A 26,535-nucleotide genomic window follows, 5' to 3' on the forward strand; every position below is an offset into this window, starting at 1 on the left:
TCATGAGAGTCACAACTGTATAAAAACCCAGTTATAACCCACGAGCTTCTCTGCACTTTGGTTGTGTTTTTCTGTTGTGTAGAGCCTAGGCTCCATCAAACTTTCATGGAAAATTTGCCAGTTTTACAACCCATTGGGCCATTTAAAGGGCTTTAGCTGTAGATTATGGCTGCTGTGTTCGTGGGCAGCTTTTAGAGGGAAAGGGGAGAGGAAGAATGTGACAAGGAGGGAGCACAGCTTGATCATGACCTATAGAAAATGAATGCACTGGACAGCACAAACTCCCAGTGCACAAATGGGAAGGGTCCTACTTAAAACCAGTCCTTTCTTTGGCAGCTGGGAGGGTCATTGTCACTTCCAGGGCTGGTAGAGGCTGCCTGGAGCTGGTGTCTGTCCCTTCCCCCTTGCACAGGTAGTGGGTGGCAGCAGCAGCCTGTGCACTCTTTGCCCATGAGATGAAATTCAGCTTCCTGCAGCCACACTGTTTACCAGATGGATTCCTAACAAACAGCAGAACCCAACTGCTGAATTATTCTACATATGCTTGGAAAGCCTGTGAGGCAAATAAACACAAAATAAATTACTAATGGGAATTGAGCGATGCACTTTTGAGCGCAATGGACACCAACGTTATTTCAAAAAACCTCTGTGCATTACCATTCTGTTAAAAAAAAAAAGTCAAAAATCAAAGCAGTTCCCCACACCAAGTGAGATAACAGTCCTAATTTTCACCCAGTAGAAATATGAATCCTGTTCCTGTCTGAGCACCTGTTCATTAGCAATGGTGTACAAATGTGTTAAAGCTCATGTTGTGCTGCAAATACGCTTCAGCTTTGCCTGCAAGAAATGACCTTTTCCCTCTTCACTGTGAATCTACATTGCTGCTTCTGTACAACAATTATTATTATTATCATTATTATTACTACTACTTTTTCTTTTGGTTTGGGAGGTGCTCTTCTTTTTCCAGCTTTAAAAAAAAAACCGTCTAAATGAAATTAACTCAACCACGAGAGGGAGCCTCTGATGTCTTTGTAGTGAAGAAAAAGCTATTGACAGTGACAGAGAAATTAATGAAAATAATTATAGTTGACAAATTGAATTCCAAGAAGCAGCGACTTTGCCTTAAGACCAAATTCTATTTCAGTGTAAAGTTTTGTGAACAGATGTAATTTGTGGCGTAACTGCCTCCTTCCAATATGGAAAGTATTCGGAGGAAGGACAAAAAAATCTGACTGGGATGAGAACAACTTTGATTAACAACTGCTTCATCTAAAAATGCAGCAACTCTTCAGTCCTGGTGAGCAGCAGCAGAAGCAATTCAGGCTACTCAAGAGAGCTGCCCTTTGCAAGCAGATATTAATATATAAATACAGGAGGGTAGTAGAACAGTACCAAATTTTCATTATCCAGACATAAATTTTTGGATGGATTTTGATGCTTCTTTCCTCTGTGTGATGTCTGCATGAACACAGTTTTTATATATGTCACTGCCCTAGCAAGAAAGGGGATGAAACCAGAGCTCTCCAGAAAAGACAGCAGAGCTTTCTCAGACCTCTCAACATCTTGCATAACCTTATCATGTTTCCTAGACAGCTGACCTTCAAAATGCCATAAAAATAGGCAATATTAAAAGTACACTTCTACAGAGTGGCATCTGTGCTTTATATCCTATTCCTGCCATGGCTCTTCAGAAGAAATCTGCCTTAAAGCATATTTTGCTTAAAGGATAAAAAGAGGATACAGTATGTTTGCAACTAGTATATTCAACAGTACATTTAGTGAAATATTCATCACTTGTTCTGGTCCCTGAACTACTTCTGAATTGCTTATGCCATTTTTTAGAAGACACTCATCATATAAAGACTTTTTATGTTGGTATTTCTTAACTATCATCCTTCTAACCAACAAATTTTGCCAGAGGGGCTTTACTTCACAACTACAAAAACTTATGTTTTAGTTTGGTCTGGAACTGTGACACTTCCCTTTCTCTTTCTACTAATGGAGAAAAATACTGCCAGGGAAGTACCAGACTGATTTCTCTGATGTATGGTATTTACCATACTCCATCAAGATGCTTTTCATGCATGCTAGGGGACTCAGTTCTGGGGTTTTTTTTTCCCAAAACTGACACAAATATGCTACTGGAACCCACACCAGTAACACTGAATGAAAGCTGTCTTTCATTCTCATATCCAAAATAACTCTGCACAGACAAACTAATGGGTAACACAGTGGGCACAACAAAGTATTTAAAAAATCTTGTCCTAATATTTCCTGGAATCCAAAGCTATTAAGGCAGAGGAAAAAACAATAACAGATTATTTCATTTAAATGCTTCAGTACAAAGTTACAAGGCACTGAAAACAAGGATTCCAGCTGAAGCAGCTTTAGCTACAAGCCTGGCTGCCAACTCCACCTTCCCCAGCACAGCCCAGCCCCTCTCGACTGCACATCTGTTCATCACACCTAATATAATCTCAGTTATATAAGCAGCTCCAGCACAAGGCACTTGATATAAACGTTGATGTCATGGTGATTTTTAAAAACAACATTTCTATTAACATTCTGTCTTCAGCCTTCCCAGCTGGCTGACTGCAGACCATTTCCCAAGATGTTCAAGTCCTTCCCTGCAGAGCTTTCTCGTGTATCTTAATAATAATTCATAACATTTCTATTGCACCTTTTACTTTGACTCCCACTGACATACTCAGCTGTGGCTTTCAGAGCAGCAGTAATGCTGTTGTAGCTGTGATTGCCTCCAGGATACATCAAGGCAACATTTGTCAGGAAAAGAAATATATTTTACTAGACCAATTAAGATAATTATAAAAAAACAGAGCATCTTGCAGTCACTCAAGGCCTTCTTCACAAAGTCTGCTGTATTCTCTCTCCTGCAGTTATGAACTAGAAAATGCCTGCTTAATGGAGTGCTGGCCAGAAGATAGAATTGATTGGCAATATAACCTAACTTCGTTACAGAAGCTGTAAGTTTGCAAAGATTTTACATTTCAAACCAGGGCAAAATCTAATCAAACTAGAAACATATTTTCAAAAGCACTTTTCCTCTCCCACTCATCATTTGACTCTTCATTGATCTCTTTCACCTTTTCACATACATGTGGATCAGTGAGTAACTATTTACATTTCATGCTGAAAATTAAGAGGCCAAGAAATGCATGCCAGAACAAAGAAAAAAATGTAGATCAATCTAATGCTAAAGCAACTAAGGAGAAAATGAGGTAAAATCCCTTTGCAGATCTGTTCCTAGCATTTTCCCTCCCCAGTTTCAGGAATAAGTACAACAAGCAATCACGTCACCATAAATTAGCCTACCTCTAATAGCATACACACAAGGCCAAAAACTAGTGAGCAAACATCAGTGAATATAGTCTAAAAAGTGTAAAAATTGTCTTTCTTCTGGCATGGATACTATGAAGTAGAATTACAGAACCCTTAGTAGAGGCTGATTGCAAATTTCTCCCATTGTCCCAGCAACGCTCTCTGATCCCAAGGAGTTAAATTCTACAACCAAGCACAGTTCAACTTCCACAAGCTCATCCCAAACTGGCACCTCTGATGAGACTGTGAAAGGTCATAAGGAGACCATGTGGGATACAGACATCTGAGCAACCAGAAAATCCATTTTACATATGTGAGTTCATTTAATTATCTACTTAGATGGCAGAAATTTCTTGTCACTGCTGAACTAAGGTCACTGAATCATGAGCTGAAAATACAATATTCTTCATCCCTCTGTCCAGATTCAAGGCCATCATGGCTCTTATGTAACCAACTATGAGATGCTGCCAACAGAGCAGTCATTTCATTGCTACACAACAAAAAACATATCCACACATTCAGAATCAAATATGGGAAGAAATGTCTCAAAATGCATGTATGTCTGTGAAATAAGTCACTTTGCAACTTCTAAAAACCTTAATTTCTGTGTGGTATGTGCTTGCCATATTTGAGATATGTTTGGTATAATCTGTGCAATGGAGAATTACATGTAGGACTGATTGCTAGACAACACCTAACTGTAATAGCCAGCATATTCCAATTAAAGCCAGCTCATTTGACCTTCTGCATCTTGTTTTAACCAAGCTGGGAACACTCCTGCTATGCCATCTGCTCCTGCCATGGAAGCAGGAACACAAAGACACTGAAGAAGATGAGCAGTGCCTTAGCAGGTTGGTCCTACTTGAGCCAAGGCAGCATACGGTCATGTTGTGTGTTCATCAAGACACCAGCCCAACAAACTTCCTAATTTCAGCTGGGGAAGGGAGGCAGGCTATGCTAAAAACAACTATGTCCCTCATAACAGCAATGGCAAGGGTGGTAACAGTGACAGCAAACCACAATAGCACTGCCAGCCTGATCTCTTTGTAGCTTTAATTTTCTGTCATTCCCTTCACTTACATTGCAACACAGATATTTAACTCTGTGCTGAAAGGGTTGCCAAATTGTTTCACCCTGACTCAGTGCTCCATTTATCTGGACTCAAGCTAGGAAATATTTGAAAGGGGGAAAAGGGTAGTTACATGTGGCCAAAATTAAGTATTTCTTAGGCCATATTTCCAGGTTGGAATTAGCCATGTTCTGGAACATGAGCAAAAATGTCCTCATGTGCGTACACAAATCTTGCTGGATACACTTAAAATTTCAAATAGTAAGTCTGAGATCTTCATCTGCTTCTTTGTGCTCTGAGTATCACAGCCTCATACCCAATTTGCCACAATTCCATGTACTTTGTCCATGACCTGCACACCACATTCAGCCATTCCATAACTTTACAATGTGTGTATAGTGGAGTGTGTGTCCCATACTTCCCGTTTCCCTGAGAGGACTGATGGACAGAGAGGTTTCCTGTGATGTGTGTTGATATGTGATGTATCACAGAGCTACTGAGGCTGGAAGGGACCTTCTGATCATCTGGTGCCTAGTCCCAGCTCAACCAGGGAGAGCTGGAGTGGGCTGTGTCCAGTAAGGCTTTGGATATCTCCTCAGATGGAGACTCCCCCACCTCTCTGGGAAACCAGTGCTTGGTCACCTCCACAATGAAAAACTGCTTCAGATGTTGAGAGGAAACCTCCTGTGCTTCAGTTTGTGTCTTTTTCCTCCTGTGCTGCCACTGGGCACAACTGAAAATGGAAATCCTGGCTCAGTCTTCTTCATCCTCCCCATCCAGGTTATTTTTACACATCAAGAAGAGTTTCCCTGAGCCTCCTCTCCTCCAGGCTGAACAATCTCATCACCCCTGCCCTCTCCTCACAGGAAACAACCTCCAGTGCCTCTCTCAGCCCAGGATGCTGCTGTCTGCCTTTGCTGCCAGGGCACGCTGCTGGCTCATGGTCAGCTTCTTGTCCACCAGGACCCCAAGCTGCTTTCTGTCTGCTCAGCCCCAGACTGACTAATAACAACTGTAAAGTTCACTTGAAAATTAGCTCCCCTTTAAAATGTGTTTCTGCATAACACCAGACTTGAATGTTGATGCACAAATGGCAAAGGAAAAAAAAAAAAAAAAAAAAAAGAGAGATCCTTTAGACTAGACCAGGCAGTGGAATTTGTTACAGCCAACTGTGAAGTGTTGATGAGTCAAACATGAGTCTTAGAGTGGAGTGCTCAGCTTGCAGCTACCCTGACTTAAAACATTCCTCTCAGATATTCACATAGGACCAGAACAGACAGCTACAGTCTTCTGCTTTGAAAATATCTCCCTGGTGTAGTTTGATAGGATTCCTCTCTCTCCTGTACAACAAAAGAAGATAAACACCTCTGAACACCATTTTTATGCCTCCTATGAAACACAACTCATCTTCAACCTTCCACATCCATCATTTCAAACACAGAGATGAAACTTTCTCTGAGCCATCTCAATGCCCAGGTCTGGCCAAGGAAAAAGCAAGTCCTTGAAAAGGAAAATACCCTACACAATTTGCTACATCATGAAGATTGCTTCCAATCAAAGGCAAGTGGTCTGTAGCTTGTTGCAATCCAAAGTATCTTCTGGATTCTTAATTCAATATCCACGTGGCTCCTGTGATTATAAAAACTCCTTCCATGGCTAAAGGCATCTTCCATGACTTGAAGACATGGTCAGAGGACACAACATCTTTCTCTGGATCACCTCTGGATCAACTACCCTATCCCACTATACATGGCAGCAGATGGAAGCTACATAGTTCATAACCAAGGGCAGGAAGAACACATTCCCAATGACCCAGTATGTCAGGAGTCAAAATCAAACTGATCTTCCAAATCAGGCAGTGAGAAGGTTGCACCCTGTCCTGAAATTGTCCCTTCATGACCACAGCAGTGTTCTTAGGACCAAGATTCCAAAGACAAGACCTGCAATACAACAGATGCAGTGACAAAGGGTGGCAGAATTCCACCTCTTCTGCTGAGATCTCACCTATGGAATATGATTGTGATCTCAAAATTTCTATTACCAGAATGAAACAAAAGGCTCATGTCACAATACCTCATGATTCTACAGGAATTTTCCCAATGAGAATAAATGGGAAGAGCATCAATAAAAATTTTGCCATGTTGCACTCTTGCTTAATGCACTGCAGAGGAAAGGGGAAATATATATGGTCAGTGTTTCCTCTTCTGACCTTTTTTTCCACAGAAAGCTCCAGTCTCAGACATCTGCACACATTAGACAGATGCACAAGGACAAATGGGTTAAAAATGTGAGAGTATAAGTGCATGGTTCACAACATTTCTGCAATTCTCTCCCAAAAATTCTGCTGAATGCAAAATTCTACTGAGTAACAGTCAGATTAATTCTTTTGTTGAAAAATGAATGCAGGATTGATTACCTATGGCCTCTGCATCTCAAAGGACTGTACCCATTACAAGGACAGACTGTAAGCTACAAGTGGTCACACCCTCCTTCCAGGAGATTGAGAAGACAGTGATTTAGGAAGTGCTAATCTTCAAGAGGCATTCAATCTTCAGTTTTGAGAATGATTCTAAAGAAATACATTATTTATTTAACATATTTCACGATTTAAATCTTTATAACTCCAGACCTGTTATACAAGGCAGAACTTCCCAAAGTCTGAATAAGAGCAATCAGAAACCACGTGTGCATGATTGCTTATAAAACCAAAATGTTGTATAAAACACATGCAGGGCATTAAGGAAACTGAGGTAGGAGACCAGCTCCACTAATTTCTCCAGCCTACACAGACATATGCCCAAAGGATAAAACTATCATCTTCTAGATATTATATTTATTCTGCAGCATTTTAATTTCTAAGCAGTCAGATCTTTTGCCCAAGGAGTCTTCCCACTTGGCACTGCTAGCACATCCCTGAAAATATCATATATTCATTTAAAAATCAAATAGAAACACAATCTACTAACAATTACTTCAGCTACTTCTTCCTCCAGATTTCAGATATAAAGCCACAGCTTTGCACTCTGAACCAAACTCACCCTTTAAACAGGGAATTAGCAGGATTCCCACCACTGTGTCCCAGGGAACCAAGGTGCACAGGGACATCTCAGCTGCTCCTGCACAAGTCCCTCATGCAGTGAAATCACAGTGGATCAGCCACTCTGGGGCACACCAGGGATGGGCACTGCCTTCATTTCACACAGCAGCTGCTTGGTGTGGCAATACAAACCCCAGAGCAAGACAAACCCTACACTGGTCCCAAGGGTACCTGGAGGCACAGGCAGAATTCCCCCTGGAGAATTCACATGGTGAGAGCTAAGCAGGGACAGCATCTGTGAGCAGAAGTGGTGAGCACTTCAGAATGGGACAAGTGCCCTCCTGCACATGCAGAAGGCATATTCATGAATAAGGAGAGGTGTTCATCCTGAATAATAAATCTCAGGAACTGTCACCTGTTCGGGTGAAGCGGATAGAAGATCTGTGCTTAAATAAATATAACCTGTTTGATTTAAAAAATCACTGCCTCCAGCAAACACTTGAGTATATATTTACATGAAGAACAGAAGAATGAGTAGGCAGAATACAATATTCCACTCCATTCCAGAAGCACATTGCATAAAAATCCCATAAATACAAGCCTGGAGCAATGTCAAGATTATTTCACTGCCTACTAAAAACCTGCAATTTTGCTGTTAAGCTTGATGTGTGGAGCAAGATTCATTAATGGTCTAGCATGAGGTGAATCCACTCCCAGAGCACAGTTTTGGTAGCAGGGGACAGATGTCCTCACCCAGAGGCCGTGGGAGAGGTTCCCAGTCCAGAGTCAGAAGCTGGATTCAAGAGCAGGGAGACATCCCTAAGAGCCACTGCTGTTCAAAGGGCAGGCACTGCTGCCTTGTTAAGCAGGCAGCAGGTCTGTCAGCAGTTGTGCAGACAGAATAAAGCAGAACTGAACAGCATGGCTGAAGAGGAGCCCTCTCACAGGCTTGGCTAAGGGGATCAGACTGTGCAATTCCAGTTCTTAGCATTTATCCATTTAGAAACCTTTTCAGCTCAGGTCATTCAACCCATACAGCATCATCTATTGACAAATAACCTTTATAACATTTAAACGCAGGAGCACATCTACTAAAAAAAGTCAGATTTAATATTTTCCTGCTTGCAGCTGACTCATTATGTGACTTGAACTTTATATTTAAATCCTGTGTGTGTGTGCACAGTATGTCGCTTGGTATTTGCTTTGGTTTTTCAAATATGTTGTTAAGTGAAAAATGTTCTGCTGTACAAGCCAAAGATGCTGAACACAGTAAGCTACTGTCAGTCTTAAAATACATACTAGCTTTTCAACTGCTACATTGCATAAATAGGTATTTAGAGGCTGTTTAAAAGCAGATTATTTATGTAACAGTTCATAATGAATGCTGTAGCAACAGTACCATTTTCATGCAAATTTGAACTGAATGCCTTTTAAAAATATATTCCATTTGTCTAATATACTTAGACAAAGGTAAAGCAGTTCCGAAAACAGAGTGTTACTGAGCTATGCAGTTTTCAACATGCATCAGTTTTAATCTTGTGAATATATTGGGTCAGCTTCAGCTGTGTTACAAGTCCAGAGATGTCAGAACATTCTGTAATTAGTATTTCCTGCCTTTGCAGAACACTGGGCAGATGGTCACATTTTAAAGAGATTTCAGTACAGTGGCCAGAAGTCCTTCCTCATTAATGGTGCCATATGATTGAGGTGTCTTAGGTCAGGATCCAGTTTCAAAAAATGGTACAAAAATCACAACTTCCATGGACTCTCACTAGAAATTTGGGATAAATCACCTCTGAAAATGAAGCCCTTCAATTAAGTCTGGTCTCCTGTGGGTCTTTTTTTTACATTAATAACATTTGATCTTGAAATGCCACGTGTCAGGACTCAGCCCCAGGCAAAGATTTTTCATTAAATGAAAAACAAATGCTTAGAGGACAAACTCTGGAACCTAAAAGAAATCCAAGCCATCAGTTTTACAAATAAACTGGAGTCATAATCCAGCCTTCAGAGAGATACAGGGTCTCCCTTGCTGAGTTTTTTAAGTTACAGGATCAAGTAGGGCAGGAAAGTTCTGCTGTGTGGGAACCAGCCTGCTACAACTGAAGTTTATTGAAGAGAAGTATCAATTTCTAAATTGGCACTAAGGTAAAAACATGGAAAAATGAGCTAAATTTTGTATTTCCAAATGTTTTCAATGTATCACTAGAAGTATAATCCCAAATGGATCATCCATGGGACAGTCCTGTGCAGGAAGCCCAAGAGCTGGACTTCCATGATCTTTGTGGGCCCCTTCCAACTTGGAATATTCTGTGATAGCAAACTGGTCCATGAACATTTGGAAACTGAATTTCTCTACTTGATTGTGACATTTTATTTCTGATGCAGAACTCCTGTGGTCTTCACTGAACCAGGCAACACCCAGAAAATACACAGGGGAGGCCACAGCAGCCTCGTGTGACAACTGGTGCTAAATGTAAAACTTCCAGAGGCAGCAGAACAATTCCCTCCCTTTGCTGACTCAGTTCCAGCTTTTCCTTCTCAACACTGACAGCAATTACTGGGAATTAGTGTCAAGTGGCCCAGGGCTGTGGGACAGACAGGTATCCCATAATAGTATGGTAAGGGAAGGCCTCCAGGTGAAAGGAGCTCCAGATTTGGAGCTAACAAGTGCTGACCTATGGAAAGAGTGTTGGTGATCAAGTACAAATCCCTGTCATGCTCAGCCCTCTTGAATATACAGCCATTCAATATTAATTTTCCTTTTTTTTTTTTTTTTTTTTTTTTTTTTTCCACAAGCTGACATTTCAACCCCCTGCTCCTATTTCTGGCTGCATAACTTTACATCCTGTATTCCCCATGTATAAAGAACAGATTCTTGTGTACAAGTTTATTTTTTCCTCCAGCAATGCATAAAGGAGTGGGTGTTCACATACGTGTAAAGCATATGTGTGAGCATTCCCCCACATTAACATTTTTGGGCTGTCAGTGGCTAGGTCTGTGTGCAAGTAATCATAAGACAGGTTGAGACACAACACAGAGATCTGTCCCATCTGCAAAATTGAATCAATCATGTGCTGACAGCAGAGATGTAACTCACAAAGAGGCTTACAACATGTTACTGACTTAAAGGCCATGCTGGTGAAGAAAGTGGTATAAATTAAGCCATTTCTCACCACAGTATTATATCCTTCATTTAAATGCCTCTGACAGAGAGAAAAAGAAAACAAAAAGCACAGCTTTCCAAAAATGCCAGGTCTGTAATTCAGTGACCACTGCTAAACCAAGAGGACTGAGATTCTTTGGGCAACTCACACACATCAGGGATACTATCTGGGGTTTTTCTACCTGCCAGCTCAGGGTTTTTTGCATCCAAATAGTGTATTGCAGTCGACACAATTCCTTCTCTCTGAAGAGCAGAGAGAAAAGAAGTCTTCTGAGTTGTGGTTCTGTCTGCTCAGGGGATCTGAGGAAGCAGGGAGAACAGGTGGACAAAGCAGCATGTGCAAAAGCATCTCTGAACCCAGCAAGTCACTCAGCAAGAGACTCAGGAGGGACCCTTCAGCTGTCATTTTCCCAGAGGCATCACACAACATTTTTGGGTCTGGGTTTTTTTGGTTTTTTGTTGTTTTTTTTTTTTTTTATATCACAGGCATTTTAATATATTAAGCTGAAAATGAGAGTATCTGTGGGATTTTTGGCATAGACAGCAATCAGTCAGTCCAAGAAACCAACAGGCTCTGTCCACTGGGCCACAAATTATGACCTTCCAGGAAAGGGCAATGACTCCAGATCTGCCCAATTCTGCTATACAGAAATCACTACAGTGAGCATGGGGAAGGTACAGCTGAGCTCTATTCCCACCATGGCATTTTATTTCCTGAGTCTGGGTAGCTCCTCACAAGAAAAAGGAATTACATCCTAGCAGCATTTACCACCCACAGACCCTGACAGATTTAGCAGGAGGTGCAGTGATTCAGTACACAGAGGGTGGATTAAAAATAGTGACGTTGTGGCTAAGTTGCCTCCAGTATGTCTCTAAACTCTGACAGACCCAAAGCAGCCACTTAGGACACTTGGAAATTACCTGTGCTGTTGGAATTGTGTGTCCACACACCAGGGTCATGAAGGTCTCCTGGACATGAAGGCAATGAGGCCAGAAAAAAGACAATCTGGCCCAAAATCCTGATTGTACAGTTACTGAACAAAACCACTGCTTCCTACTCTATGCATTGCAGCTTTGAAAACAGATGAGTCAAGAAGGCAAGAGGAGAGAGCAGCACATCACAACTCAGTAGCATCACTGTGCTGCAGGGTATAATAAAATGGATAGAAAAGAGCTCAGATATACAGAGAGACTCTTCTACTTCCACTATCTGCAATCAGTATGTTTGTTCTGAGATAAAACAAACATCCATAATCAATACTGAAGGAATGCTGAAATGGGTCTCGTACACTTGAGCAACTGATCAAGAAATGGTTCACCCCTGTGCAAGTCTTGCCCTGTAAGTCAGCCAAGGTCAGTGTCACTTTAGGTTATCAGTTGTTGGATGTGCTGGCTAAGTTAAACTGCCCAGAGCAAGCTTTAAACTCACAAACCCAACTTCCTTGACAAAATGTCTGTGTCTTACTTTATCTGAATTTGCAATCCCCTGATAATGGAAGGCACATTCTTCCTCCTGTGCTCCCTATCCTCTGCCCTTATTTCCCTTTTTTGGCTCAGATAAGTTTTCCATGGAGCAGACCAAGGCTTCACTACAGAGAACATACAAGCATCACTCAGTTGACATTCACCATAATATGTCCCTCTTAAGAGATAATTCAAATTAGATTTATATCCTGGTAAGGTGGGGTTTTTTCCATTAAAAGGTTGCTGTATGTGCAGTTTCTTAAAGTGATTTAAAATTTTTTTTTCAACCCACCATAAAACCAGTAATCTCCTTATCAAGCATGCTGCATCACTATTATGAGGCACAAACTAGGACCTAAACCCCACAATTCAGTAATCTGAATGCAGGTTTTTGCTTTGGTCACAGTCTTAGCAAGTGTCCCAAAGGAAGTAGCACCTCTCTGCTCTGCCCTGTACCTTCACAGTAGCTCAGGCCCTTTGTTTCACTGAAAATTTAGAGATTTCAAGCTTATTTCAGTCTTAATCTAATTCTAAAATAGCTCTTAAACTCCAAAGTCACTTCATTGCTTCTTTGAGGTGGAAACATGGGTTTTTTTCCTTCAAATCTGACAGTATCACCACTCATTTTTGCTTAGAAATTCAGTGCTGGAAACTGGAACTGCTTGGGTGCAACAGAGGATTTTAATGACCAGGTATTCCCCAGGAAACCCTGGCAGGAGCAGAGGACATGCAGCCTGGTGGGCTTTGCAGCTCTCCATGAGATTAGGAGAAGCTTTCAGAAATCAGTACACTTTTCCAAACTTTTCCAATCAGTTTTTCCATGGGAAAATGTGATTTTTCCTTTATTATACAAGTGCCAGCAAAGGTCTCACCAAAGGAAATCATTCTTTAAACATAAATAATTAGCACTCTGAAGGAAAATGGAGAAAATATTTATACTTTAAATAGCACAAACCAAATCCACAGACTTTTGTATTGCTGTTTCAGTTAAATCAGTCCCATTTTCTACTTTGGCTGTTTCCAGCAACAATTCAAGTTACAAAGTCTCTGTTCTGTGCAAGGGCCCTGTGCAGACCCAGATGAGCAGAGAGCCATTCTCTGAAGGAATGAGCCTATCATGAATAGGAGCCAAACAGAATGCTTGGCATCTTGCAGAAACCTGGTTAAAAACAGAAAGATGAACATTAAACCTCTCAGCAATATCAGATTCTTCAACAAAAGGCACTGCTGGTATGGAAAGATGAACCTTTGCTCCACTGTCTCCTCTTCAGAGCTAAAAATAATAGTGAGTCATGCCAGTAGCAGTTTTACCATTTAGCTTTACAAATTCAGGCCATTAGGCTTGGATGTACAGAATCATTCTCTTCCTATCACAGATCATATGAACTGATAGTGAGGAACACTCAGGACTGGACACTGACCAGCCCCTGCTTCCAAAACTAAAATAGACAAGAACAAACCAAATTAATGCAGCCAAGTTCAATAAGAGAGTCAAGAGTGAAACTGCCATTACAGCTAGGAAGAAAAAGGAAGCTTTACATAAAGCTCTGAATAATACATCCCTTGACTGCCTTTTTCCCCATCTAGCACATCCCTGTCTTATTTTTCTGACTCTTTCTTTGTATTTCTGATCAAGGCAAATGGTTAAAAAGTGTGCCTGAAGACATTTTTTAGAAGCTAGTTGATCTAGACAGCAAAGAGACCAGATGATCTGGAGAAGGCTGAATGGGAGCCAAATTACAAAAAAAACCATTTTCTTAATTGCCTTGTAGCTTCCCAGAGAATCTCCCAGAAAAGGCACTAGTCCACCTGCTCATTTTATTTTCAGGTAAGTACTTTTAAAAATAAGACAGAGGAAGAGATAAGTATGGACTGACAAGGATGTAAGGGAGAAAGAATGAGTGGTGTTCAGACACTGAAAGGAGAGGCTGTACATCCAACCAGAAGGACCAGTATTGTCTTGTGTTGTAGAAAAAGCAGATTTTCCTCATGCCTGTATGTAAATTGAGGGGGGCATCATTTTAGAACTGTTTCCTGAGGTCAAATCTCTTCATCTCATACAAATTCCTCTCACCCCTACCTCCTTCATTCCTAAGGTCAAGTGTGGGAGGCAATACAGAGGAGCCAGGTTTGCTCTTGTAGGAAATTTGGCTGTGCTGCTGAGAGTCCCCATGGCCTGAATGACTGCCTGGGAGCAAGACAGGAAATTCACAGGAGAAATGGAAAGCTGATGAGTAGGAAAATCCCTGCATCATCCTATTTCCAAACATGTTCAGATCAGGGGAAAACTGGCAAATGGATTTCCAAGCTAGCAAACAGCAGTTTCATGTTAACATTCACAGTAAGCTGCCAGTCCCATTGGCTCCCAAAATCCTGCTGCAGCTCCCTGCACTGTCTTGGGTTTGTACTTCAGAGGAGATTTCATGATAACAAGATCACTTGACTGCAAGGACAGAAAATATCAGCATATGGAAATTATTTTTTCTGACACTATAGGTATATATGCACTACCAAAGGACTTTTCCCTCCCCAATAAAATAATCAACAAATTAAATTGAGATTAAGTACGGCAAAAAGGAATCATAAACAGCAAATGCTAAAATGACTACAGAGTTGCAGCTGGGAGCTGCTACATTGTTCCTTTGGAAAAAAGATAATTATCAGATCAGATTCATAAAATATATAAAAATCAGATCAGATTTATAACTGTTTTCCCTGAAAGTCTGCATTTAGAAATCACAGCTTTAAGCAGGCCAGGATGGCAAATGTCATGAATCATTTACCTGTGATACTAAGGCACTGCAGCAAATCTCTAGTCGACATAATTCTGAGCTACTCTAAATGAGTGCCCCTTCACATTTATTAATATTCTAATAGCATTAGCATTCTAAAAAAAAAGTTGAAAATACTCTTTTTTCACTCCTGGTACCTTGGCCTGGCTGACATACTGACTTCCTGAGTAGCACAGATCTACCTGCTTTAAGTACAAGGTTTCTCAGACAGCCTCTTGGAAGAACCAAGAAAACTCTTCCACATGCAGAACCCAGGGTTAAAAAATGCACCTATTAGTAGCATCCAGGAACCTCCTAGTGCATCAAGGCTACTGCAGAAAGGGATCTCTCATCTTGGTCTTGACAAAATTCCTCTCCCCGCAGCGAACGCAATTTATCTGATGGATTTCTCTTGGAAATGAGGAATGAAGTCCGTCTCTGTAATGCTGCTGAATATGAAATAAAAATGAAATAGAATCTAAATATACCCAATGCTATCCCGCTCTCCATCCCTCACACGAATCCAGCATCACTCTTGCACCTAAACAGAAGCATTAGAGGCAGCACTCATCCATTTTTCAGTGTAAAAAGCAACATTGTAAATGCTAAGAATCAGCATAAGAACCTTGGAGAGACTGTCAATGAGAATATATTTTTTTGCCATTTCATTCCTGGGTTGTGCATTTTGTTGGTTTTTTATTATTATTATTTCTTACTCTTATTCAGCATATATGCATATGTCTCTCTATTTATCTTTCCCCCCTACCCATCCACCTACCCATAAGATTAATGAGGGGCATCTCAAGTGCATTAGTGCATGGCTGCATGCAAAGACAGATAGGTACCCCTCCTTAAGAACAAGATGCCCCTTCCTGCAATTTCTTTGTCTTGGGTTGCAACACAGGATGCATCCAGAAATGTGTATTCTGTCACCACCTGTTGAAGCTGGGTGGGGCAGTGATTCCTTATCTCCTGGCACATACCATTTGCTAATGGGCCATCTTTAAACCAGGTGGGACAATCATCTTTATCTTTCCACAACCCATCCTCCCTCCAGGAAGATATCATCTGCTGCTGGCCCATTCAGTCCCACTGCATGACTCATAAAATTACATCATCCCATGGGAGATGCTCCAGCCAGGGGGAGCAGCCAAGCCTTTCCCACCTAGATAAAAATTGAGATTTTGGACAGCAAGGTACCTTCTTTCCACTGGATTCCAGAGGAACACTGGACCTTTCCACATCATCCCTGGACCTTCAGAGGAAAACTGCACCTTCTACAAGAGCACTGCTCCAGCTGAACCACATCTGCCACTGCAGGAGGATGCAGCCACCATTTAATGGGACTGCTACCAACACCCTGACTGACTGATAGGGTGTCAGGCTGTATTCTGACTCTGTCAGGGTTGGGACTGTTCTTTGTAATACTGTATTTCTATTTTAATTTTCCTAGTAAAGAACTGTTTTTCCTAATTCCCATATTTTTGCCTGAGAGCCCCTTGATTTCAAAATTATTATAATTTGGAGGGAGGGGGTTTACATTTTCCATTTCAAAGAGAGTCTTCTGCCTTTCTTGGAAGACGCCTGTCCTTCAAACCAGGACATTCTTCCTCTGGCATCTGTTACAGCCACTTTGCAGAGGTGTGTCCCATCATGACCTAATTTCTAAGAGATCATAGGCATAATGGAGTTGGGCTTCATCTACACACATTGTGCAGTCAATATTCCACTGGGATTTTCCCTCTAAACTGAGATATCCCAGCCCATACAGACCAGCTTAGTCTTGACCAAATCAGTCCTAGGCTGTACCTTTCTTGTGCTGGTCTCTGAGATGCATGCACTGGATAAGGGCAGCAGTGACAGATGATGCACAGGCTAACAGCAGGGAAGGACTCTGCTAGACTTCAAAGGTGGATTCTTCCATCTGGGCAAACATTTCTGAGTGTCAAAAGAGAAGGGGGCAAGGCTGAAACAACAGCCTTGCTTGCTGGGATCTGAATCCCACCGTGCAGGGCGAGGGGGAGTTTTCAAACGTGCTGTCACAGCCATGTCACACCCTCCAGCAGACCCATGTAACTCCAGATGGTATTCACCTGGAATTAGGTCTAAAGAAAAGGGTCTATATCCTCCATGCTTCTTCCCTGGCCCCACAGAAAAATCTCAGGCCTTGGAGAAGAGAACCAGGAGTGCAGAGAAAAGAGCATGTGATGTAATGAGCCAGCAATGTAAAGAACTGCTCAGGATCATTATCTCTGACCCCAGGGAGGATAGAGCAGGACGCAGGATTGTGGCTACAGCAGCTTGGTGCTCCCCCAGAATGGTTGTGACTGTCCTTTAGGGGGCTTATGGTCCCCCTTCAGAGGAGAGAATAATGTTCTGCACTTTTACAAGATCAAGACAAATGTCTGTGTATTTTCATTTTTCCTATTGCTCATGATAACACCATTTTATCTTAATTCCTTCAAGATTACTGCAAAGCTGGTAATTGCAATCAAGCTATTTTAGAAGTCCAATTTACAGGAGACCAAATTATTTATTATTTATTTTCAGTTCTAAGTGGATCATTTGTGTTTTCTCTGAGTAAGATGATGTGTACAAAATATCTCTAAAAATGTCAACTAAGTGGAGAGATACAGAAAAATGCCTCTCTGTTTCATAAGTACCCATTGCCTTCAGAATACAAATCATTCTTACACAAACACAGCAATAGTGTGGTAAGCTTCCACAGAGTATTAGAAATACATTAAAATACCCATTATATGCCATGAAATTCTTACAGCTAAAAGATTTACCCAAGCAAGTAGTGCTGTTGACTTCAGTCCCCACATCACCACACATCTCCTCTTGCTAATTCAGCTCTTAGCACTGCTCTAAACCTAACTTCCATTTTAGCCTAGCCAAGCAGCTTCTCCCCAGGCACTCTCCAATCTCCCCCACCTCTCCCCCTGCCATTCCTGAATGATAAAATCTTTCTGGATACCCACAGACAGCAACAATTTCACTGGAAATGGGAACTCAGGCACTAGGGGTGACAGCTGTTAAGCAGCTGCTTATCAAAATTCCAGTTAAAATTGTTTATTTGCAAACACACATGGAAGTCTTAAGCTATTGACTGGCTTTTGTGTGGATCTAATCTATTACCACAGGGCTGTTCAGTATATACAACTTCACTCAGCCTGCAGAAGTAAAATATAAATTCACTTGGGTGCAATTTACTGTGGCAATAACCATACTGTTTACATCATGATCAAGTACAAAGAGTTGGTCTAATATCCCCAAGGAGAACAGACTGTGTAAATAAGCATCTTTTATGGGAGGGCTCTGAGATTTATTCCTGATGCTTTCCAATTGTGACTTTGGAAAATCCTTGCAAGCCCTCCAGAAAGAGCAAGGTAAAGCTGCCCTTTTTGACAGCTGCTGGTAAAATATCTGATCTTGTGTTAAGCACAAACTTAGCTGTGACCTTTGCTCAACCAGGAAAAAGGAAGTTCCACCACTGAGAATCACCACAGCTCCCTCTGGGCTGGCAGCAGCACATGAACATTGGGCAGTTCCAGCTAAATTTCAGCTCCCAGGCTGTTAATTAACTCATAAGTTTTGAAAGACTTTTTTCTGGGGCAGTCTGCATTCTTCCAGGCTGACCCTGGAAAGTGACAGCAGCAGCCAGAATGGTCCAAGACACAGCACTGATGGATTTGCACTGACAAGCAGCACAGTGGAGGAAGTAACACTTGGGAATCCCACACTAGAGATGGAAAGCCTCAGAGTCCTATGCTACAGCAATGACAATTTGAGATAGACTTGACAAAAATATTTCTAAAGGTTAGAGAATTAAGCATTTGGATAGACAGTGGAGTTTCCATCCTAAAGTCTCAAATGGTAACAAGCCAGAGGTAAATGTGTGACTCCTGTACTCTGGGCAGGAGGAAAAATTTACAGGCACTTCTGAGCTCTTTTCCAGTCCTATTTCTGTGACTCTGCTCTCAAGTGTGCTGTCCCATGCCTTGAAAGATGGAAATGAAACTTCTCTTCCGTAGTTTTTTACTGTACACACTCTCTGGTGCTAATGACAGAAGTGAGAAAGGACCTAATGTTTACAGACTGCTTTTCCTGAGCATCTTCTCCTCCCTCCCAGCGTGTGTAGCACCTTTCCTCTTGAATCTGTATGGTGTTTCTCCAGCCTCCTGACAGATAAACAGCTATGAGTTCTGCTGCCTTTCTGCAGTACCAAAAAAGATCTGAAGTCTTTGCATTTCCAAAGACAACCTCTTCTTTTTAGTGTGTTCTCTCAGTCTGGAATGGGAGGCCAGTGATATAATGATTCCTGTGATTCATGTGCATGCCATATCCCTGTTTTTTTTTTTTTTTAACAGTGTACAAGAGAGTGTATTTTTAGGATATTGTCTCATGATACCCTCGATAACCCAACTTCTACATAATATAACCCTTAGTAACACAACCTATTTTCTTCCTCAGGCTATTGTAAGCTGTTTCCTCTTTTCAGTTTCCAGATTTTTTTTTTCCCAGATTTTGTAAATTTTTCTAGTTGCAGAATTTGGCTTTATACAGAAACTCTGCTGCACCCTTAGTCATGCTTCACCATGAGTAGGATCAAGAGACCAAACCTGTTTCATCCTTCTGTGTCCTCTGCATTACATTCTATGTTTTCATGAGCAAACATTTGTAAGCTGAAGCCATATTTTTATGGGAGCACATTGCACATCCACTGATTTCTAAAGCAGGGCAAGGAGTATAAGGCAATGGCACTCATGCCACAGCCCTCATGGAGCTGCAATGATCTCCTTTCTAACTGTTCAAGTATGTTAGAATTAATTTAAAACACATGCAGTACTACTCTAATGTTGCCCTTTCATGCAAACTGTGATCATAAACCACATGACTGAGCAAGGCAGAAATGCCCTTCCTGTTAATCTGGGCTTTACACCATGAGAAACCTGCATAATACCATTTTTCAGGGCTCTAACTCATAACACTTTTTTTTGCTGGTTATTCCAAAGATGTTTTTGATGTCTGGAAAAATGCCATTTGCTATCTCAGACATGAACGAGTCAGGCAAATAAACCACACTGGAAAAACTCTCTGTGATTTGCTTAAGTAGCAATTTAAGTGAATAGGAAATCAGCTGCTCATCTCAATTAGAAGATAGTTACAGCTAAAAAATCCTATTATAGAGACCATATCATAAAAATGTGGATTAGGAATTTCCCTAAATTCTATTTACAGAAGAAAGTGCCGGATGAAGATCCAAAGGGTCTCTTCCTGGTATATGCCAACATCTGTTTCTTACGTGAAATGTGTCTCCAAGACATTTAATCTTTCTCCAGTCATTTCTCCATCTACAAAGGAGCATAATAAAACTTATGTTCCTTTATAAAGTGCTTTAAACTCCATGGATGAGAAGAGCTATATGAAAAAAAAAAGTCACATTTTTATTACTGTTATTACTATTAAGCTACCACAAGCAAGAATATTTGTCAAATTATGGGTTTAATGAGATATGTTCAACAAAAGTAAGTAGGTCTGCTTGTGCCACCTCAAAGGAAGTAGCTGAGGAGACTAAAACCAAGTGAGGAGATGCCAGTTTCACAGTTAAATTGCTGAATTTGGTAGGATCCTCATCCTTTCAGTCCCTTAATATGTTAGCAAAGCAAATTTTTCCACTTAGTGAATCAAATTGTACACACTACACTACTTTATCCCTCGAGCTCATTTTCTGACTAAGAATGCTCACCAGTAAGAGTAGCCCAGCCTTCAATCACATTTGCACCAGCACACAGTAAATATGAAATCAGGCCACACTTTGTTGTCCTTTTCCTGCCTAAAACCTCATGAAAATGCACAGCATAATTGCAAGGTTTCCTGCTTCTAATAATGTGTATTTTGTTATAAAAATAAATTAATTGTAAACAGAGTTAGACAATATTTGAAAAAAAAAAAAGTTTAATACATGATCAATGCTGTAGAAAAAATCTGTAAGAATCTGTAAAAGTTTAAAAATACAGCATTTTTCTAATTCTGGTAAGAATATTTAATTATTAAATCCCACAAATACCAACAATAAAATTCATGAATAGTAAAGAACCTTCTACTTGGATAAAACTCATTTTACACTTTGCTAAAATTCCTATTTCTCATTCTGCTAACATTTTCTTTGGGAGGTTCTCAAACTCCCTCGTAACACGCCCACCAAATACATTGCTTATCTACTTCACAGATGAGAAAATCAAGCAAAGCATAATTAATTAATTCTCCTAAAGTTGTAATCATCCCTAATAGAAAGATCAAAGATACTCTATAGCAATCCTGGGAGTAGAGGAGCAAGCAGAGAAGTTAACCTCAGTCTCCAAATGGCACAGCACATCAGTGACAAAGCTCCTCCTTGCAGAGTGCTAAGAAGCTGATTCAAGATTAATCTATCAAATTTGCCCACCTCTCTCAAGGCTGGATGTGCCACCAAGATAAATGATGAGCTGCCACCCTCTGATGTCACTGGCCTTGCCAGCTGCAATCAGAGCAGCATTAGAATGGAGCTTAACTGCTGAGAGCAGAGGCTGCATGAAGCACACTGGGACTGAGATCCTGACACGGTGGGAAAATCTTTTCTTTCCAAAACACTGAGCTTCCCCAATAAGCTGGAGGTTAAAAACAATCCTGCAGTATAACTGAAGGTTTCATCAAATGTGCAGGGAACTCGAGGCTGAAATGTCTATTTTGCTTGACAAGCAAAGCAGATGCACTGAGAGGGAGACAGTAAAATACATTAGCTACAGACTTAGTGAGAAGGTATCAGAAAACTTTCTGAGTTTTCAGAAAACCTTCTTTATAATCCCCAAATCACATGTAAGGCAGTTACAGCAAATCTCTGGTTGGCTTTTCTTGCCAGGAACAACTGCAGGTTACCAAAAAGTCAGCCCTATCACAGGCCTGCATCATCAGCACACATCAAAATCTTGTATTACCCCAGGCAAACAAGTCCACCATCCCCAGAAACCTGAGGCCACTACATCCAAAGTCAATGGCTAGTTACCATAACCACGGCATTACCAAAATTTCAAATGCAGTATAGTCACAGAGCAGCAACAGATCAGCCTTGGTCTAGAGAAAGAATCTCACCACTATTCTTCATGGAATCACTAAAATGCAGTATCTTTGAAGGTTTCACAACATGCCAGATTTCTTTGCCATCTTGCAGGATGTACTTCCCAGCTTAAAAGCACTATAGATGTGCAGGGATGTCACCCGCAGAACATGAACCAGGGAAACATCACAAATTGATTACAATGCCAAAAAAAAGCTTTTTCTTTCCCTGGGAGGTACAGGGAACCAGAAGCTGAATATAACCCAGCATCATCCTATAATGACAAAGAAACTCAGGATGTCTGAGGAGGAGCAGAGCTCCAAGGCATGGGATATTCCTCAGCTCTGTTCAATGCCAGTGAGGCACATTCCACAGGGAAGTGGTTCCATGAGAGCAAGCTCATGGTCTGGATGACCAGCAGTCCAGAGAGTATGACAAAAACTCAGGAAAAGTCCAGAGTTGGGGAGGTTCAGCTTGGGGAAAAGGAGACTGAGGGAGAAACTTATCACTCCACAAGCACCTGAAAGGAGGGGATAGCCAGGTGAGGGACAGCCTCCCTCCCAGGTGACAAGAAACAGGACAGGAGGAAATGGCCTCAAGTTGCACCAGAGGAGGTTTAGATTGGATATTAGAAAAAAATTCTTCACCAAAAGGGTTGTCAAACATTGGAACAGGTTATTCAGGGATGTGGTTGAGTTAGGCACCCCAGGGGTATTTAAAAGATGTGTAGATGTGGCACTTGGTAACACAGTTTAGTGGAGAATTTAGCAGTGCTGGGTGAACACAGGCTTGATATTCTCAAAGGTCTTTTCCAACCCAAAGGATTCTGCGATTCTGTAAACAAAAATGAAAGCCACAGGCTGAAGTATGAGAGATATACTTTATCCTCAGTATCAGTAGAGTTTTAAATACATCAGGGACGAATGAGGGATATTGATAGCTGAAAGGTTTGCTCATTTGAGTTCACTTCTACAGCAAATTTTTTCGCTAGATTCACTTTTTGCGAAAGTCAAAGTGTAATAAACAAAGTTATTCTCCGTAGGGTTATCGACAAGAAAAAAAGAGTTATAAGTAGTATTGATTTGGGGTGAAATGGTAGAACGTGACAATCAATAGAGCTTAGTCAGATATAAAATAGAAGGAGTCACACAAGTCATGACAGGATTATTACAGGAGACAAATCCTGGTATCAGCCAAGGAAGGGAAGAAGCTGTAAATGGGATCCAAAATATAAGCCGTGGATTGCTTTCTAGAAAAAATAACCCTAAATTATTCATTTTAATGTTTTAATATGTGAGGTAGTTTTTATTTCAGCATATTGTCAATGCTGTTTTTCTAAAGCTTTTGAAACAAATTCTTTCCACCTCCATGGTATTTTCATTAAATGTCATCAAAGCTCTTTTCAAATCTCTGAGAGAAGTATGATTATCCTTATTTAACAGATAATGAGAAGATAGAAAGAGACTGGAGCTACATTTTCCAAACCAGTCTGTAATGCCACGTGCCTTGTGTCTAAATACACAAACCCATAAAATGAGACTCCTACAGAAACAAAATTTTCAAAGGTCCCAGGAAATCACAGCTTTGGTCAACAGCTGCTTACAGGTTCCAAATTGTGGATCACAGGCTGGGGAGCCAAAAGCTGAGCCCTCACAGCAAACACAGCAAGCTACGTAAGCACAGTGAGCTTGCTCACAGATACAACAGAGCCCAAAATAGGAGGGATGCTAATTCACAGCCCTCTGTTCTAATTACAAAGCTCATTATTTTTACCACTCAAATGACTCAGGGTGAAAGAAACCCAACAACCGTACATTCTACCACATGAAAGGACTGTACATTCACAGCTGGGATTTACACAGTGCCTACCTTCTGAGCACAACCACTCTGGAAAATAATAGCAATAATCAGAACAGCAGTGAATGTTTTTCACTGGTGATTATGCCCATGCACAATCGTTCAGTGCATTGCCTTCTCCTAGACGCTGGACCAAAAAAACCCCAAATTATTGAAAGATGCTAAAATGATTTACAAATGAAATTTGATACGGAATTAGTTGCACTACTGAGGTGAAAGGCAGCAGTGTTAATAATGATCAGAATCACCAACAATTTATTGCAGGCTGTGATGAAAACTATTCCATTTGAGGGATATATAAACCGTATTTGGAAGAACCTCTTGCACTAATCAGCTAAATTGCTGACAATCAAACTGTGGGATATGCAGAGCCTCAGGGAGGAGGGGGCCTTGGAACAGCTTCATTTTTATGAATGGAGCCATAAGAATGAGGTTGGAATAAGAAGGACAGGAGCACACACAACTCCAATCCCAAGAAAGGCACAGGACAGGCAGAAAGGCACCGGCACATTGAAACATGAGCTGCCCAGGAAATCAAGGGTTACACAGTTGCAGTAAAACCATTTTTTTAAAAAAAGCCATTGATTTCTAAAGAGGGATATGTAGTGACTGTAACAGTTTAAAAGCTTTTTTAGCTGGAATCACATTTGCAGTCACAGGATTTCTATTGGAAAACGGCATTATCATCTCCAGAGAGAAAACTGGGACTGAATCACATCAGGAGGAGGATGGACAAGATGACCTTTTGAAGTCCTCTTCAGATGTATTCCTGTAAGTCCATATTCAGTGACAGAAAACACATCTGGACTGGAGCTGTTGGGGCTTAGGCATTCAAGTTAGAAAATCTTGGCATAAGTCTCGAGCATGAGAAGAAGCCCAAGCAATTTTTATATTGGGCTCTGTCTGCCATTAGTGATGTGATTCAATCATAAAATGGCTTATTTCCCCAACACAAATATATAATACCATGCTGGAGCTGGAATGTGAAGCTGCTCTCATTACCACAGCTAAGTTCATTTTACAGCAAAGCAGTTTACTTTAAGACTTTTACAGTAATCCAAGTCTAATTATGGAACCAATTTGAAACAATTTTGTAATTAAAAGTACCTGCTGAAAATATCTCTCAGGCTCAATAATTTAAATGATGGTGTTAAAAAGGTAATTAAAATTAAAAAGGCCAAATGAGGCTGGGTCGCTCCTCCGCTAGGAGAGTGCTGAAGGACGCTGCGTTTGCAAACCCGAATCGCCAGCTTCCTCCCCAAATTCCTGCCTTCCCCAGCTGCATGGGGATTTCGCACTGAGAGTCATCCAAGAGATGTCTGAGCGGACCGCGGCCGGGCAAGGCTTTTTTTTTTCCCCCTTTAAATTTAAAAAAATTACGCTGTTTCAAAACGAAGCAGTACTTAGAGCCGGCGCTCCCCGGTCGGGGCCGGGGGTCCCAAAGGCTGCGCGGGAGGGGATGGGGGCGCAGGGGGGGAACTTTCCGCGCTCCCCCCGGGCCGGGGCCGTGCGGAGGAGGGGACGGGGGCCGGGGCCGGGGCCGCTGGCTCACTCACCGCCCGCCGCCAGCCCCGGGCCGAGGCTCAGCGCCAGCTGCAGCCACAGCGCCGCGGCCAGCGCCCGCCGCCGCGCCGCCGGGAGGGCACCGCCGCCGCTCGCCTGCTTCCCATGACACATCTTCTGCCCGCCAAAGGCATCCGGTTCGCCGCCACCTGCAACGACACAGCCGCTCCGCCTCGCCGCTGCCCGGGGCTCCGCGCTGTCCCCGCGCCGCCCCCGCCAGCCCCGGGACGCGCTCCACCGCTGTGCCCGCACCGCTCCCCGGGCCGTGCCCCGCCGCTACCTGGGCCCCCCCGCCGCACCGGCGGTCCCTCCGCGGCCGCTGCCGCCGCCTCCGCCGCTGCGGCTCGGCAGCCCGCGGGGGCCGGGCGGAGCGCACCCGCACACCCCCGCACACACACACACACACAGATACCCGCACGCACACACACAGACAGAGCCGCACACGCACACGGCCGGCCCTACCTGGGAGCGGGGCAGCGGCAGCCGCAGCGCGCACCCGGCCGGCCCCGGCGCGGCGCGGAGCGGAGCGGGGCGCGGGAGGCGCGGGGAGCCGAGCGCGGCGGGAGCGCGGGCAGCCCCGGCGAGCCCTGCACGCATGGCAGCCGCGGGCACGGCCCCGCCGCCGCTCCGCCCGGGCACCCCCGGCACCCAGCGCTCACGGGGGAGGAGGGCAAGTTACGGATTCGCTCCCGGTACTTTCTGCCGGTTTTCACCTCAAACGGGGTTTCGCGGTGCGCAGCTCTGACGGAGCATCTTTGGAGCGCCCTGTGCTCCGTCACGTAGGCAGAGCGTTAGATAGGAGACGCGCTTCAGCAGCGCTGCATCTTTCACAGTTTGGGGAGTGGGAAGGAGTATTCCTGAGCGCGCTCACCCATCAGCTGCCATTGGGGAAAGGCAGGACGCCTGGGCCTGCCGGCTGGAGCAATTTGCTGCTAGGAATCAGCATCCAGCTATATTTAGTGAATCTGTGAAATTCACAGCCACGGTCTCGTGGCTTCAGCAGCTGTGATAGCTCTGTGTTTCTTGGTGCCATTCCCAGTGTGCTATTAGGGGTATTACCCCTTTGCCCGCTGCTGGGCATTGCATCTCCTCCCTTGCTCAGAGGTAGCTGAAGAGGACTCTAAGAAGATTAAGGTGTTTGGCACATTCCTGGGACACATTAAAACCAGA

At 42.5% G+C, this 26,535-nt stretch overlaps 1 protein-coding gene across 2 annotated transcripts in view; it reads right to left on the bottom strand.

Moving 5' to 3' along the window:
- Positions 1–25,896, bottom strand: part of SUSD4 (sushi domain containing 4) — a 69,221-nt gene extending 43,325 nt beyond the window's left edge. The window contains exons 1-2 of one of the 2 annotated variants that reach the window (XM_079297778.1): positions 25,828–25,896; positions 25,359–25,514 (exon numbers count right to left, since the gene is read on the bottom strand). In XM_079297778.1, the coding sequence (XP_079153904.1) occupies positions 25,359–25,479 (121 nt within the window). In that variant the 5' untranslated portion in view covers positions 25,480–25,514; positions 25,828–25,896. Of the gene's footprint in view, positions 1–25,358; positions 25,515–25,664; positions 25,674–25,827 lie in introns of those variants that run through there. The other variant, XM_079297779.1, reaches the window with a different exon arrangement.
- Between the last annotated feature and the right edge of the window lie 639 nt (positions 25,897–26,535).

Source organism: Erithacus rubecula (genome assembly GCF_903797595.1).
Source record: "Erithacus rubecula genome assembly, chromosome: 2".
Classification (NCBI taxonomy): Eukaryota; Metazoa; Chordata; class Aves; order Passeriformes; family Muscicapidae; genus Erithacus; species Erithacus rubecula.